This window comes from Rhodamnia argentea, chromosome 2, assembly GCF_020921035.1.
Source record: "Rhodamnia argentea isolate NSW1041297 chromosome 2, ASM2092103v1, whole genome shotgun sequence".
In the NCBI taxonomy this organism is placed as follows: Eukaryota; Viridiplantae; Streptophyta; class Magnoliopsida; order Myrtales; family Myrtaceae; genus Rhodamnia; species Rhodamnia argentea.
Genome location: NC_063151.1, coordinates 1,282,545 through 1,298,824, shown reverse-complemented (window position 1 = coordinate 1,298,824; position 16,280 = coordinate 1,282,545). Strand labels below are relative to the sequence as shown.

The 16,280-nt window shown below is 43.7% G+C and overlaps 1 protein-coding gene and 2 pseudogenes across 3 annotated transcripts; 2 read left to right on the top strand and 1 right to left on the bottom strand.

Annotated features, from left to right (window-relative positions):
- On the top strand, positions 1-6,839 carry LOC115746288 (probable E3 ubiquitin-protein ligase RHG1A). Of its 3 annotated transcripts, none has more exons than XM_048273684.1 (6): positions 4-397; positions 2,485-4,275; positions 5,217-5,267; positions 5,759-5,857; positions 5,948-6,088; positions 6,206-6,839. In XM_048273684.1, the coding sequence occupies exons 2-6, from the start codon at positions 2,545-2,547 to the stop codon at positions 6,335-6,337; spliced, it is 2,154 nt and encodes a 717-aa protein (XP_048129641.1). In that variant the 5' UTR covers positions 4-397; positions 2,485-2,544; the 3' UTR covers positions 6,338-6,839. The 3 variants fall into 3 exon arrangements, with proteins under 3 accessions (XP_030537851.2, XP_048129641.1, XP_030537850.2); XM_030681990.2 differs by having other exon boundaries at positions 5-834; XM_030681991.2 differs by lacking the exon at positions 5,217-5,267 and having other exon boundaries at positions 1-834.
- Positions 6,840-8,562: 1,723 nt separating this feature from the next.
- Positions 8,563-11,814, top strand: LOC115746344 (annotated as a pseudogene).
- A 1,808-nt stretch (positions 11,815-13,622) lies between these two features.
- On the bottom strand, positions 13,623-15,058 carry LOC115746273 (annotated as a pseudogene).
- Between the last annotated feature and the right edge of the window lie 1,222 nt (positions 15,059-16,280).

The following is a 16,280-nucleotide window of genomic DNA, read 5'->3' as shown; positions in this document are numbered from 1 at the left end:
GCCACGCGTCTGCATTTCTTTAGTTGGTTTTGTTAAAAATCGTTTCTTTGTCACAACCACAAAACCCCCCCAAGAACAATAAGTCAGAAGGCTGGCTGGCTCCTCAGAAAACGAGCGAGGAAAAAAAAGGCAAAAAAAAAAAAAAGCGGACATATGATGGTAATGGGAAGGTGCTTGTCGTGAAGAAGATGTAACCGAGCAAAGCAGAGAGAGAGAGAGTGTGTGTGTGGGTCTGCCTGCCTGACTAAGCTTCGGCGTGTATCGGGAGACGGGTCTTTCTTTTCTTTAATTATCATGTTTATGGGGGGGTAGAGAGAGACATAAACCAACCAATGTAATGTCAGAAGAACCAAGAACGCAAAGCAAGCCTAGAGAGAGACACACAGACATACATTTGGTAAAACAGCTTTGGGGGACTTTAATTTTGGCTTTGGTTGGATTCTTGGCATTCAATATCTAATCTTTATGCAGTTCTTTGGTAGGAAACTGCTCAATAATGACCCATTACTTTCCCTCCCTCTGTCTGTCTGTCTCTCTCTCTGGGTCCATTTTCCCCTAAATTAGTGGTTACTGACCTCTTTTTAATCCTCTTCTTTGGTTCTGTCTGGATTTTATCTTCTCATTCTCACCCCCTTCTTCTGCATCCAAGACCTTGCTTTGCCTCTTCTTGGTAGCTGGTGTTTCTGTTTCCATTTCTTTTAAATTGCTATCAAATTCTCCTGAGAAAGTGAAGGAGTTTGTTGTGAAGCTTAGATTAAACGCCTTTATTTTTTTATTTTTTTTTCTGGAGGCGTTGATTTTAGATCGGTCAGCTTGCTCTGAAGCATCTCAAAGGTATGAACTTTCCTTGTTTTCCTTTCTGATATTTCTTACCTGATTGATGGGTGGGTGGGTGATTATCGATCATTGATTTTGGGAATGATTTTTTTTTTTTTGACAAATTTTTTTGGGATTTTTGTTTTGTTTCGTCGTTCCTCAGAACCGAAACAAGATTTTGTGTTGGATAAAATCTGAGCTTTACATTTTCTGGGTTTGTTGTAAGCCCCTGGTCTTTTATTTGGTTCTCATAGCTAGTCAATGTTTTGAGGGGGTGTTTGTTTTAGCTGATGTTTCTGTGGAACCTGTTTGTGCTGATCCTACATATATTTACAGATTCCCATGTCTGGGTCATTGTATATTGCACTTCCTTTAACGTAGAAGCTTTAGTATAGAGAAAGATGTAAATTGCATATCGCCTTTATCATCCGCAAATTAACCTTTTTTTTTTTTTTGGAGGATTGATATTTCTCTCATTCAAATGGCTACACCAGTTTTGATACTTTTTTGGCTTGCTTGAGAGGTCGATGATTGCCATTTGTGGCTGCACAATTTCACTGTTGACATTGGTGATCATTTCATTGAAGAGCGCTGTACAACTTTGAACATTGTTTGTGATGCTCTCTGTCTTTCCTTCTGGGTGCATATGAAATTCAGTTCAACACTTGGAGGCGTATTGATATTAGAGTCATTATTGCTGTTGTTGCTTTTGATTGCTGTGCCTGCTCAGTTTCCATTAGTTTCAATGGTGTTTCTGAAGTGAGTTCAATTAAGGTCTTTGTGTGACGCTATTTAAACTCAAAATTTGCTACTCTGCTCCTCAAGCTTCTGTTTGGAATAACTAGCACACACAAGGTTTCACAGTTAATCTGAATGACCAAGTTCATTCTAGTTTGTTTGTTTTAGGATATCATATCACTATGGTGAAATGGTTGTCGGTGACAATTTCTATGCTGCTTCTCTGAACTTTGGACACACTTGGCTTGTTCTATGTTAGAGGATGATGAATATCAGTTTTCTTTCTCCAGTTCTGATTGCATTTCGCAATTCAAGATGGGTTTCATGTTTGGTGCTAGAACATAAGTTAATGGAGTCACAATAAAATTTTAATGGCAAAAGATTTCACAAAATTTTCTTAGTCTCAGTTTGATGGAGCAGAATAAACAATGGAGCCTGTGGATAGCGATTGAACTGGATTGGCCTTTACCGTATCTGTAGTATACTTTTGTGTCTTGTAAGCATTGCTAATCTCTCTCCATTGTCGATTGCATATCAGAGTCGATGTTTGTGTTATATTTATCTCACTGCTAAAGTTTAGGCAGAGTAAACCGGTAACGGTGATAGACATTTACCACTTGTTGATTCGGTCCTGCATAAATTGAGTAGAGCGAAAAACTGGGCTTGATGAGTGATGATTCTTCTGAGAAAAAGTGTCCGGGCTTATCTAGAATCAAATAGGGTTAAGTAAGTAATATTCACCATTAGAACAAAACATAGTGCTTCAAAGCAATGTGTTCTCTGATCCTTATTGTGATGAACCTCTGTTCTGTGCATGATGTGAATCTTCACATTTAGATTTGATTTATGGAAACTAAGGGAAAATTTAAGTTGTGAACTTTTTTCCTCCAGAACTTGATCCCTGTTCATTTTTTTTATTCACTACATCAGACATTCTCGGAGCTGACTTTGAGAAGTGGAAGTTGATTAGACATATATATCTCAGCCCTAATGCAAGGGCAGAGAAGTGCAATAAGTTCCTTGCCAGAAGCTCTTGATATTGATCTTCCATCTTCTTCTTCTTCTTCTTCTTCTTCTTCAAGCAATGGCATGAATAGTCATCAGCTTTGTTGGAATACTACACATAGTTCATCAGAGGGCCAAATTTCACGGGGTATGGTACCGCCTAGTGATCAAATGGCATTTTTGAACTCAGTTAATCATGAGCGGCAGAACCTGCTGGGCAGCAGCATACCTGAGCGTGGTTCTAGCAGTTCATTTCATGAGGTTGGTAGTAGTGAGTGGAAAGAGGAACATGGATGGTTGTCTTCAGCAGGATTTTCTGGTGGTTCTGGTCCACTTATTGAAGATCATCAAAGAAGTGCCAACAATAGAAGATTCTTGTTAGATGATGTCAGCGTGAATCCGCTGATGATTCAAAGTTCTCGTTCTAGTTGGATTGGGCAGAACCTAAACCTGAATGCAGGTCATGGCAGTGATAGTTCTTTTTCTGAGTCTCCAAGTTTATACTCGTTGACTGGACTCAATGGTCAACAACTTCCTCCCGCTGGTTGCTCTGATCCTTTCATGATACCTCCAGGGCATGGTAAATGTATTGTGGGAGAGAATGATGGTGGACAAGGTGGCTCATTGGATATCAGGCACATACCTTGTAAAAGAAAGTCTCTTGAAGGACATGTTGGTCAATCTTCTATTGGTGAAAGCCCTCATTTTCTTGAAGTGGAAGAAACTAGTGCACAGCATGCTACTTCTGCTCACAGTAACATCAGCACTAACTCAAATATGTCTCATGTGTCAGAACAGGCAGATCCACGACTAGGGTCAAGCGTGAGTCATGTGACAGGAATAGTTTCTCATGGTCCTCCTTATACAAGCGTTTCGGAAAGTGCGGAAACCTCACAGAGAAGTTCTCGCCTGAGGATCAATTCTTCTATGCACAACTGTCCAAACTCTTCCATCATACACCCTATGGGAGGTGCTCTTAGCAACTCCAATGTCTTGTCTACCTCCCAGTCATCAAGATTGATTTCAGTTGACCATTCCTTGGACTTGCCTTTGGCACCTGGATCTAGCAACGTCAATGTCCAAGACCAGCCTGATATGCTTGATCTGCCTTCTTGGCCATACCCTGAACAATCAATTAGGTGGAGCAGAGGTTCTATCACTAGACCTGGCACTTCATCTAGTTCAGCTTTCTCTAGAAACAGAGGTGATGAGCTGCAAGAAGCCAGCTTGGGCAGGTTTTCAAGAAATATTGGGAGACACCCTATGTATCTACCTGCTAGTGAATTGAGAACTTTGGTTCAAGGACCAGTATCTGGAGATATACCGGGTGGAAGTAGTGCAATTCCAAGAAGTACCACATATACTACTCAGGCTGGATCCAGTACATCTGTCCCTCAATCATCTCAACCTAACTCGGTGCCTCATCGCAGTCGTCATTCCCAGTACCCCCGAAGATTATCTGAATACGTCCGCAGATCGTTGTTAGCTTCCATTGGGAGCGAGACGGATCATAGCAGCCATTCTTCAGATGTTTCAGGCCATTCTGCTTTCTCACAAGATGTTGTTCTTTCATCCGGGTCTCGTAACCAGGGTCATCGTCGGTCATTCCCCAGGTCAGCACCTTGGATGGAAAGACATGGTGATGCACTAGGAATTCCGTACTCAGTGCGAACTTTGGCTGCGGCAAGTGAAGGGCGAAGAAGGCTTGTTTCAGAGGTTTGTCCTGCTGCTATACTATAGTCAAGTTGTGCTATTTTATGTCCGTGCTGGATGTGTGGCCATGTTCTGTGCTTACGCCTTAAAAATGGATGCTTCAAGTGCAGTAGTTGTTTGACTTGCTACCCTTGGTTAGTTGCTGTCTTTCCTTTTCTTGGTTTCCCTCCACATGTGAATCAAGCATCTACTGTGCTGACAACAGCTTTGGTATGAGATATTGCTCTGGTTATCCTTATCGGCCTACGAGACCCATGCGGACACGACAAAACATGAGTGTGGTTATGGGACATGGAATCCATCATGATGAATTTGTTAAGAAAGGTTACCCAAATGGTTAAAGTGACAAAATGATGCATGTCTGCCTATTGTACTACGTGTTTAGCATGAGGGATATTTGTTATGCCTTTTGTCTTAGGACATACCCACATTTTCTTTCTAGGTTTTGGATACTTGCTGAGCCCAAATTCAGAGGTAAAACATGTCAGATGCGAGAAAGTTACAACCACACGTACCTATATCAAAGTCCTCAAGTACCACAAGATGGATTAACTTCCGACTTTAGCAATTGCTCTAAGCTTAGATCATACTTTTGCCTCTCTTTCACATGTATCTGAACATTTATTATGGCTACTTGTTTCATGGAATCTATGTCTTTCGTAGTCAATAATGAATGCTTGCTTTGTTTTATGGTTTGAACTGCATAAGTATACTTCCTCGAGCCATGCTAACACCTAGTCTCTTTTTCTGTGTGATCGTGACACCATGATTCAAATTTTACTCTGGCCATCACTTTTTTAGTGCTTTTGACTTTAAAATATTTTGAGAGGCATGAGGGATTAAGTGGAACATAATTGACTGAGTAGTAGAGTCGTGGACTATCTGTTTCTTTGACATTTCTGATTGTGCATTAGCCTTATCTGGTGTCATTTGTTGTGGAACAGATTCGGAGTGTGTTGGATCATATGCACCAGGGAGAGGGCTTACGTCTTGAGGTTAGAATTTTGTGTCCAATGTTATAAGCTCAACTACGGATTGCTGGAAGCATATCATTGGAGAACGGAACCATTATGGATTCTAAGCAAAAAAATTGGCTCTTGCCAATGGATCTTTGGGACATTAGACGAGTGGTGATTGTCCCCATCGTGCACATAAGATGCTAGAAGTGTTAGGAGTATACTGTTGGGACACGATGGTTAATCAATATGTATTGCAAGAAATCATTTCGTGTAGGGCCAATAATATCTCAGAGTCTGAACTGAACAATCCTACAGGCTTCCTCACTGCATCCCATCCGTGGGATCATTAGAACATTAAGAATTCCTATGTGGCTACTTGGCAATTTTTCTCTGAGATGCAATGTGTATTAGTATCACAATCAGCGAGTGCAAGCCCGGACCATAACAATTATGCACGAGTCAGATTGCACTGGCGGTGAAAGATGCTACTTTGATATTAACCTTTGCATGTTTTGTTTCATGTTTAGGATGTCATGATTCTCGATCAATCAGTATTCCTTGGGGTAGCTGATATTCATGATCGGCATGGGGACATGCGGCTTGATGTCGATAACATGTCTTATGAGGTAAATGCTGAAGCTGTTTCTCTCAAAATTATTGTTAATTTCTTGAAATCATTAAGAAGCTTAAACATAGTTTAAATGCTGGGGTGCCAGGAATTATTGGCATTGGAAGAACGCATTGGAAACGTCAGCACTGGGCTGAGCGAGGAAGCCGTATTAGCTCGCATGAAGCAGCGCAAATACACAGTTCTAGTTTGCATGGACGTGGAGGCTGAAGCCTGTTGCATTTGTCAGGTAGATAGAAACCCTTTTTTCCTGCATTGCAGCGCAAGCTTAAAGTCTGCTTGTTCACGATTGTTGAGAGCTTCTATGACAATTCGGTGCCTAACAGGGAACTTTTTTTGTACGCAGGAGTTGTACAACGAGGGAGAGGGTGTTGGGACTCTGGAATGTGGGCATGATTTCCACACTGACTGCATAAAGCAATGGCTGATGCACAAGAACTTGTGCCCCATCTGTAAAATGACGGGTCTGACCATGTGAGATGGGGCCCGTCATTTTTTCTGCTGATGTCTTGATGATGTTTGGCCAGATGAGGGAAAGGTACTCATAGCATCTCAGCAGTTCACAGAATTATATATGGAGTCAGCGCATGCCTGGAATGGGCGTGGAAGATCTGAAGAAACATATAAAAGTTGCATATCCTTCGAAGGTAGCTATCTATTGCTTAGCAGTTAGCACTAAGATGGTGGCATCTCTGAGGGGACCGGTGAATCGTATTAGTCTTCGAAAAATAAGCTGCTGCGCAGCATTTGCGCATAGACGGCCTTGTTTGGCTCCGGCTATAAAAGGGTGTTAAACTCCACCTGTACTGGAAAAAATGGAGCACTCCAATTTGCATCGAAACGGAAGCATTGAGACTCTTGTTCATGCATGCCCTATTTTTTTCTTGCTAGAATTTGTGGAAAACAAGATTCATGTTTCTTCCATGTTACCGAGTTAAGAGCGTGCTTCACTGTCTAAGAAATGGAGTGTGTTTCCTTGAGGGCTTTCATTACCCTAGAATATTGATATTGCTCGTAAGGAGAATCATTTGAAAGGCCTCCACATTTTTCTTCTGATCCGTGCCCTGGGCAGTCGAAATGCTCGGTTTGAGTCGTGACTATCATTTTATGTCGAGGAGAACCGTCTTTGCCTCTCGCCCGCGCATGTTGGGGGTTAGAGGCGATCACCGGGTAAGCCGGTTTGGGCCCGTAGCTTGACCTCCTCCGGACCCCTTAGCAACGTCATGTCCATACATGAAGCTCGTCCCTAGCCTAGTCACATCTCGATTTGGGTGGCAACGCAAAATGTTGCTTGCTCTCTTTCTCTCTCTCTCTCGTCTCCTTTTCTCCCATGTTTCACTCTAGCGCAAGAAACCAAAATTTGGCTAATCTTAATACATGAATCAGCCACAAACTTCAAAAGAATGTACATGGACTTCTAACTCAGCTCTTTACTCATTCACGTATCTCCCGTACATTGTGCTCGCTCCATGCATGCACATCCCCTGCGTGCATACCGCTTTCAGCTTGTATACAACTTGACCCCAATACGATCAAAATTCATTTAAAAGTAACCCAACCTCACATGACACGGCATAACTCGAAATCGAGCGCTGAATTACCATAATATTTTTGAATTACCGTAAGTTTCTTTTTTCTTTTTGGTCGAATAATTACCACAAGTTAAGCACCCTACTTCCAAAGTCTCCCCCAAGCATGGCCACGACACGTGCGATGTCGGGAATGATGCCATCGATGTACCCTTCTTCCGCCTCCATTAAATTCGTTTGAATTAAATAATGACTTACGATAGACTAAGGTCCACAACCCCAGCCATAGTCAAAAAAGCTACTAAAAAGAATTGTATTAATTTAATGCCGGATATTATCGCAAAAGAAGAAGCTAATCACATTCACAACCACTATCGTTTACTCTTTATCTTATTCTTCCCCAATTTCTTTCGTTTGTTGGACCTTTGAGTTTGAAGTACTCCCTTTTTGTTCCCTTCACATTGGCGAGTAGACCTTGGAGCGTACGAAGTCGGACAAAATTTATTCATCCGACCGTCCACGTGTCCTCCCCATACAAAATGTCGTACGTTGGAGGGTGGTAATTTCAGTGGATTTGTCGGTATGGTCAAGCCCCACAGCCTACTAGACCCGGGAGTCAATTTCGGCGCAATCCCGTTCCCATTTCGCCGTAGCCATCGCTCCCATGGAGTCGGAAATTGGTCATGTTCGGTTGCTCGACCGCGGGTCGCGACCGACCCTCTCGAGTTGATCGTGATTTGGTCGAGCCGAGCTACGGCTGCTCGATCATCGGAACCGGAGCTCGATCGATCGGGGATCCGTCTCGTACGATTTAAGAATCGTTGGATTCGGACGGAGAAAATCTACTGTCGACCCCCCAGGATTCTACCGACACGCCAGGACCACATGGAGTGGGACCCTTCTCTTACACTTCATTAAATTGCGCCAGATATAAACTATGATGGAATGATACGTCCCTACCAAAAGAAATGATTTATTTTGACCCGCTTATAGAAGAATCCCGACGAGGTAAAATATATATATACATATATATATATAAATGAAAAATGTGGCGAGAAAAACTATGAAAAAGAAAAAAAAAAAAAACAAAGGTGGGGCCCCGTGTGGGCGTCTCCCCACTCTAGCGAGGAGTGCCATCATGCCAGGTCCTCTCCCTACACAGCACGCAGCGCGCACCACCCCACTCAGAGTCGCAGAGTCTCGCTCGCTCACTCAATCGCCGCCCACGAATTCAACCCCCGCTCGCTCCCTCCGCTCTCTTTCCGCTTCTTCAACTCCCTCTCGGAGAATTCGGCTGCGAGGGCGGAGGAGGAAAAGGGAAGAAGGAAGAAGAAGTGGAGCGAACATGACGGAGCCTGCGTTCTTGAACGACCGGCTGTCGAGACGGACGTTCATCTTCGGCCTCCGCTTGTGGGTGGTCGTGGGCATCTGCGTCGGAGCTGCTATCGTCATCGCCCTCTTCCTCGTCTCCCTCTACTTCACCTCGAGGCGCAACACCGCCGGCTCCAAGAGCAGCAAGAAGAAGAAGACAGAGGCAGGAACGCGCTTCGAGACCCGTCAAGTCCATCGTCTCTCACGCCAACACTACCATCCCGAACGTCTCCAAGGAGATTCTCGAGATCCGGGTCGACCACCCCAAGGCCCCGGACTCGAACCCCGACCACCCGCATGCTCTCGCGTTGGTCCCTCAGCCGAAGGAAGATAGCCCGACCCGACTCCACGTGGAGATCGGCAAGGACCACCGGATTTCGTACCCGGAGCGACCCGGTAGTGGCGGGTCCGGACCCGGTGAGCAGGGGATGGCTGTGACGGCGACGCCGGAGGTTTCACACTTGGGTTGGGGGCACTGGTACACGTTGCGAGAGCTTCAGGTTTCGACGGAGGATTTCGCCGACGAGAATGTGATTGGTGAAGGTGGGTACGGGATCGTGTACCGGGGTGTGCTCGAGGACGGCATGAGAGTCGCCGTCAAGAATTTGCTGAACAACAGGTAAATGCGGGCTTGAAAAACTTCACTTGAAACATTTTTCGCGGGGCTTGTGTTCGGTTAGTCGTTTGTGTTGCGAGGGGTTTTAGACGACGGCGTTATGTGGAATTGAGGTTGTTGCCAAATTTAAGTGCGTGTTTGTCGGAGAAACTTTTTGTCCTGGTAAGAGTGAAAGCTTTTCTGGAGAATGTGCGGCTTCAACATTGTCAATTCGGTGTTCTTGTGTGGCAGGGGACAAGCGGAAAAGGAATTTAAGGTGGAAGTAGAAGCAATTGGGCGGGTTCGACATAAGAATTTGGTAAGGTTGCTCGGTTACTGTGTTGAAGGAGCTCACAGGTAATTTCAATATATGCAACCGATGTGCTGCGACTTACTATTTCTACTGTTGGTTCATAGAATTGAAAATAAGCAGATAATGTGAATCATAATACGCTGTTTGGCTGTCATAGGATGCTTGTTTATGAGTATGTTGACAATGGGAATTTAGAGCAGTGGCTTCATGGGGATGTTGGGCCTTGCAGCCCGCTCACATGGGAGATTCGCATGAACATCATCATCGGCACTGCAAAGGGGTAAGTCTTTGTGCCGATTCAATTGTAGTAGAGCTCATTTTTGGTTCCATATTTGAAGTCGCTGACCTTAGGGGTTGAACATAAAGCACAGCTTAACTTACCTGCACGAGGGGCTCGAGCCTAAGGTTGTTCACCGAGATATCAAATCGAGCAACATTTTACTCGATAAACAGTGGAATGCGAAGGTATCTGACTTTGGCCTTGCAAAGCTCTTGGGCTCAGAAAGGAGTTATGTGACAACTCGTGTAATGGGAACATTTGGGTGGGTTGGCATCCCCAAGCTGATTGGTTTCAATTTTACAGTGTTTTATGATGTCATCTATTTTTGTTCAATCCAAACGCATGATGATCACATTGGTTTCCTTTTCTGCAGATACGTGGCTCCAGAATATGCCAGTACGGGCATGCTGAATGAAAGAAGTGATGCATATAGCTTTGGGATTCTCATAATGGAGATCATTTCCGGGAGAAACCCAGTGGATTACAGCCGTCCTTCTGGAGAGGTCAGTCTTGTCAATACGATGTTGTCAATCCTCAATCATCTTTGAGCATTTGAGAGGCATCCCCTTTTCCTCTTCAGGTTAATCTTGTTGAATGGCTTAAGACAATGGTTACAAATAGAAACCCAGAGGGAGTTCTGGATCCTAGGTTGCCAGAGAAGCCTTCTTCAAGAGCCCTAAAGCGTACTCTTTTGGTAGCTCTGCGTTGCGTGGATCCAAATGCTCAGAAGCGGCCAAAGATGGGTCATGTAGTTCATATGCTCGAAGCTGATGAGTTTCCTTTTCGAGATGTAAGTACACATTCATATGTGCATCCCATATTCTGAAGCCGCACCTACATCCCCAATGCTGTATTCCCAGTCTGTTTCCTCTGTTAACAAAAGGGTTCCTTGGTTGTTGAACAACAAGAAATTCCCCTATTCCACTCAAAAAATGAGAGGAGAATACAAATTGATCCAGTCAATATGTTAATCTCCTCTCTACCGTGTAATATCAATTAATACTTGAACTTGCCATCAATAGACATTTTAGCATTGTGAGATTGTCTTGCAAGTGGTCAGTCACTCTTTGTCCTCCTATACATATTCCCCAAAGGGTTTTTTGGCTTTGAGCAACCATCATTAACGAGAAGTCTTTTCGGAATCGAGGAATTGGGGAGGAATGTTGACAAGGCAGATCCTTTCGTCTTGTAACCTGTTTATACTATGCATTATCCTCTCTTGTCGCTAGAAAGTCTTCAGCAGCAAAATGTTGTCTAGGAATGAAGATACGTCTCACATGATTCATTCTGTCCCTCTAAAGTTTAGTTAAGTTGACTTGCTTAAACCATTGCAGGACCGGAGAGCTGGACGGGAACAAGGACGCTCGCATCGGGATATTTTGAGGGATAGGTTGTTGGACAAGCATGTAACTGAATCAGGTGATAGTAGTGGATATGAGAGCAATGTGCAAACCAGTATATCAATGTTGAGAAAGAAAGATCCTGAAGAGCAATAGCCTTGACAACTTTTTACCAAGGTGAACTGTTGGACATAATCTTGCCTATGAAGAGTTGGTTTCTCTCTCTACTGTGTATCTAGTTTCAATATTTTTGCCTTTAACCCTGTGTAGATTCTGTTGCATTTTGTCCCATTCTTAGTGCTGTGTGAGCCACTTCTGCTTTTGAAGCATAATCTTGGTGGGATCTCTGGATGTTGTAGATGTCTTTTATGATGTAGTGTTCTATTCAGAAGATTTTGCCCCAGGATCGGATCTTTGTATGGTTTCGGTGTCTTTGTATGATATTGGCTTCTATTCTGAAGATTTCACCAAATGTTGTGATCCAACTTGCTGGAGTTATTAATTGGATGCTCTCATTGTATCGACAATTGTGCCATCACGTGCCTTATTATATGCACATATTTGTCCATTTTAGGTATCCTCCTCTTTTTAATTGTCCGTCTGTGGTAAAGGAATTAAAGCTATGCTGACATATAAGGAGGATTATTTATCAAGCACCATCCTTGGGATAATGGAAGTCGCTCAACCATTACATCTAAGTTCTAAAAGCCGAGAGCTTTTGCATTGGCCTGATTGTCTTCACTGCATTGGCGAGGAATGTATTTTGTCAACCAAAGAGAGAAGAAATACCAACTGTACTCATGTCAAGCTCATTGAAGCTGAATGGATTGAATGCTTTTGCGGACAAGGTTACAAAGAGGAAAGGGAAAATCCCTTGGTGGTCGTATCATGTTGGGAGAAAGGCAAGCTTGAGTCGAGAACTATTGAGACAAGAAGCTCTTTTTGGCATGTTGTTTTTGGGGGTGTATGAAGACTGGGTCCTGCAGCTCACATGCGCCTAAATGCAATTCCTTTGGCTTTGATGTTGTGGAAGAGGGGAGGGGGGGAGGGAACTCTTTGTGACAGCTAGGAACTGTACTATCTTGAGGAACAGGGGACCACCTTCCATGTTCTTGAATCTTGATTTTGATGGAAGAGTGGCAAGAGGATCCTCTCTATTTGGCACTGATCTTCTTGTTGGCCTGAGATGGGTTCTGCCATTCCCTTTCTCATCAACCTTCCTTCAACTTGGGTCGAAGAAACCGCCACTGTGTCCCATGGGATTCGTTCTCTTTTGCAGGGTTTCCTCAGGTTCATAGGGAGGTGATGTGGGAATGTTTGATTCCTTCTGTCAGGTGACTTTGAGGTTACCAGAGGTGTTTCATGTAGCAATTAGGAATCGTGATCCCTGCTTTGGAGTTCTAGAGAAGCGAAGAGGGAAGAGACGTGAAGAGGCAAAGAGAGTCGGAGGGAGAGGCGACTTCGAACAAAATCTCGACTAATTGGAATTACAGGCAAACTAAAAATGTTGTTTGCCTGTAGCATATAGACATTTTAGAATGGATGGAAAACAACAGACGATATATTGACTGAAGATGCCACTCCTCCCCAAGCATGGATCGCATGGTTAGTGGTAAAATTAATAGGTCAAGAAGGATGAAAAATGTGGGATGAGCAACTTAAGAAAACTATCTTTCGGCAAAATATTTGTAAAGCACATCATTAATCAACCGCCAAATCCCAGCTCGCGGAGAAGAAACTCCTACTGTTCTCGAGCCTAGCTATTTCTTACTTATAGTTGAATTCTTTTGTCGACTTGTTTCGGTATAGTCAATTCTGTGATTTCCATCACAAACTCTGGTTCATAGTATCATCCCTTACGAAAACAAGCTTCGATGGAAACAACTAGTCTAAATGCCCTCCATCTGCGATGAGCTGCAAACTCTAGTTTCTAATTAGTTGGGACGATTTTCTGCCCTTCTGCCAAATGCGATTCTCATGTTCAAATTGCAAAATACCATATGCTTATCGTCTCACAGATCGAAGTGCCACAATGGACGTGGGACATGAATCTACTGCACCTGCCACTGACTTACAAATCGCAAAAGCTGGCTTTCTTGTAGTTTAGTAATATGCGTGGTATGGTTTTGACATCGTATCCAAGTGCAAGCTTCACGTAGCCAAACCGAGTTAGCTTATCACAGAATTATGATGAGCTATGCTGAACATATTTGATTTGGTACGGTTCGGTTTTTCAGATGTTTACAACACAGTACGAGAAATAGCTATGCATTGGAGATTGTAAAGTTTCACTAATTGTTTATTTAACAAGTGCTTTTAGAAACTTGCTGACAAATCAAGCTTTGGACATCAATGCTTTCGAGCTTCGGCTTGTGGCAACAATGGGGCTTTTGACCTCATGCTTGCCGCCATCGTATCCAAGTAAGAGAACCAAACACCACAGTCTGTTTCGTCAGTTTTGGACCTCGTATTTTCAGCTTGTAACTCAGCTTCTCATACTTCTCTTTGAGTGTCAATTTATCAGGCACAACACTGACCTCGAATCCCTCCATCGGATGCACCTTTGCTGTGTAGGTTGACGTCCCATCTCCAACATTCGTCACCGTCCTGTAGAATTCTTGCACCACCGGAGGGTCTCAGCTGTTTGAACTAAAGAAGGCAATGAAGGAAGGGTAGTTCAGGTCCAGGGAAGGGTTTGAACAATTGTGGGAAGATGACCTGGTGACCATTTGGATTTGCTTCAATGTGTAATTCATTGCACACATGAGGTTGACATAGTCTTGGGGCGTCGCATCGTATATGAGCCCGGGTTCAAATGCCTTGTTCCGATCAACGTGGCCAGATCCCATGCCAAAATGTAGGGCTTCAGGGCGACCGGGCAACTGGGGATGGGCCACGAGAGCTGTAGTCTGCCAAGCTTGGAGCAGGGTTGCCACCGATGAATGTTTTCCGAAATTGAATGCTTGTTGTTGGGTCGGATGAGTTCTTGATGTAGGCTTTGATGGTTTCACCGGCTGCAGGATTCAAAAAGATCGAAGGGAATGAGGTAAAACGGAAGAAGTTGGGGTAGGAGCTGTTTACTATGAACACACCACCGGCGACTTTTGCCCCATCGACATTGTGGACTTGATCCGATACAGTCCCACTCTTGTCCTCACAATAATATCAGAGGGACCGAGTTTTTTCAATTCAACTGAATTGTTGCATGCGCCCATGAAGACAATCGGGGATTCACTCAAGGACGGGTCGCCTGTAAAGAGAGTCGAGCTTCAATCAGAACTCCGCCGCCGAGGGTAACAGTTCCCCCGAAGTCACGGTCTATATCCCCTGCAGCAACAGTATGGCCCAGGGAATCCCGTTGTGCACGGTCTCGAGGAAAGGCCCGTTGTTTCCTGCAGACAATGATACGAAGATCCCTCTCTCTATGGCTGCATATGTGGCTATTGCAGTAGGGTCCTCATACAATGGAACACCCTCAACGCCAAATGACAAGGACAGGACATCGACACCATCAATGATCGCTTGTCGATTGCAGCAAGGATATCAGCAGCATATCCGTCTTCCACCCACAGGGCCTTCTACATGGCACATGGCCACTCGGGCCTCTGGAGCCACACCAGAGGTAGTTCCTGTAGCGTAGCCAAAGAAAGATATCTGTGTTGTAAAATGTGGAATTTCAGCGGAGTTGTCACCTGTAAGAATTATATCATTAACATAAAGTAGCAAGACAAACAATCCGGAAGATGAATCGCCGAGTAAGCTCGACTTCATTAGATTGTTGGGATTTAAGAGTGTTGGCATTAAAATCCTTCGACCAGGCCCAAATAGACTTTTGAGTTTTGACCCAAAAGAGTTGAAACCCAAAAGGATTGCTAACGTGGAAATCTTTTATTTTAACTCAAACTGTTCGTTTTTCAATAAGGAATTCCAAGTTAGTTTTTGACAGAGAATGTTAAATGGAAGGAATGTTTATATTAACACCAAAGGCTCACTATAGACTCTTGATAATTCCATAATTAACACGTTTAATGGTCCATCGTGTATGACGACCTTCGACGCGTTAAAACTTAGGACACGACACCGAAATTGAAACGACGGGTTCAAACCAGATTATAAGACACAATGTTGGAATTTAATCGACAGATTGGACGGGGGAATGGAAGACACAATACCGGAATTTAATCGACGGTGCTGGACATGATGGATGAAGGGTACAACACTGGAATTGAATCGACGGTATTGGACCCGATGAGCAGACACCGGAATTTAATTGATAGCACCTAACTCTGAATATAAAACTCGTCGGAATTGAATCAACGATGGGAATCTGAAAGCTACAGTTAGGCTAAAGGCTAAAAGCTAATTGAAAAGATAAGGATTTGTTTGTTGTGTTGTGTGTCTTTGTTGTGGCCGACGCAGAGTATTTATAGAATGGCTCGGGTAACCGTCGAACGGTTATTTCTTTTGGCTCTCCACTTTCGGCCACGTCCTCCTGTCTTTCGACAGTTTATGCTGATGTCATCATCGACGGTTTCCTACTTTGTGCACCATCTTCCGAGGTCTATCTCCTTTTTGTGCTTTTTCTTTCTTGCTTTAAAAGGAATGGCGCCAGAATTTACTATGACACGTGGCGTCTTTCCAACTGATCTATATCTAGCTCCAGTACACCTCTCCATAGCTAACCATGACTCCCTTACGTGCTCGCCACGCGTCTCCTTGGATAATTTTTGGTGTCAACAAAGAGATACCGTCTAGAAGTTAAGCCCTCTCGTAGAATTATCCATTAGGAACTAAACAGTAAGTCAATGCTTGTTCCTGACCCAAAAAAAAAGGTCAATGCTTGTTCTTTCTTTGTTCCCCCCATTAAGGAAATGAAATATACGATTAAATGTCTGTAATTATGCGGTCCTGATCGATGCTGAGGGGATGTGTCCCGTTCGTTCTAGACCCGAATCGAACGATAGGAATCGCTTTCAGGGGCACGACGTTCTTT

Bases quoted from the DNA above. Each gene is read 5' to 3' on its own strand.
- LOC115746288 (XM_048273684.1), top strand. From the start codon at position 2,545: ATGCAAGGGCAGAGAAGTGCAATAAGTTCCTTGCCAGAAGCTCTTGAT. The intron at 4,276-5,216 runs GTTTGTCCTGCT...GTTGTGGAACAG, and splicing joins GAAGAAGGCTTGTTTCAGAG to ATTCGGAGTGTGTTGGATCA. The intron at 6,089-6,205 runs GTAGATAGAAAC...TTTTGTACGCAG, and splicing joins AAGCCTGTTGCATTTGTCAG to GAGTTGTACAACGAGGGAGA.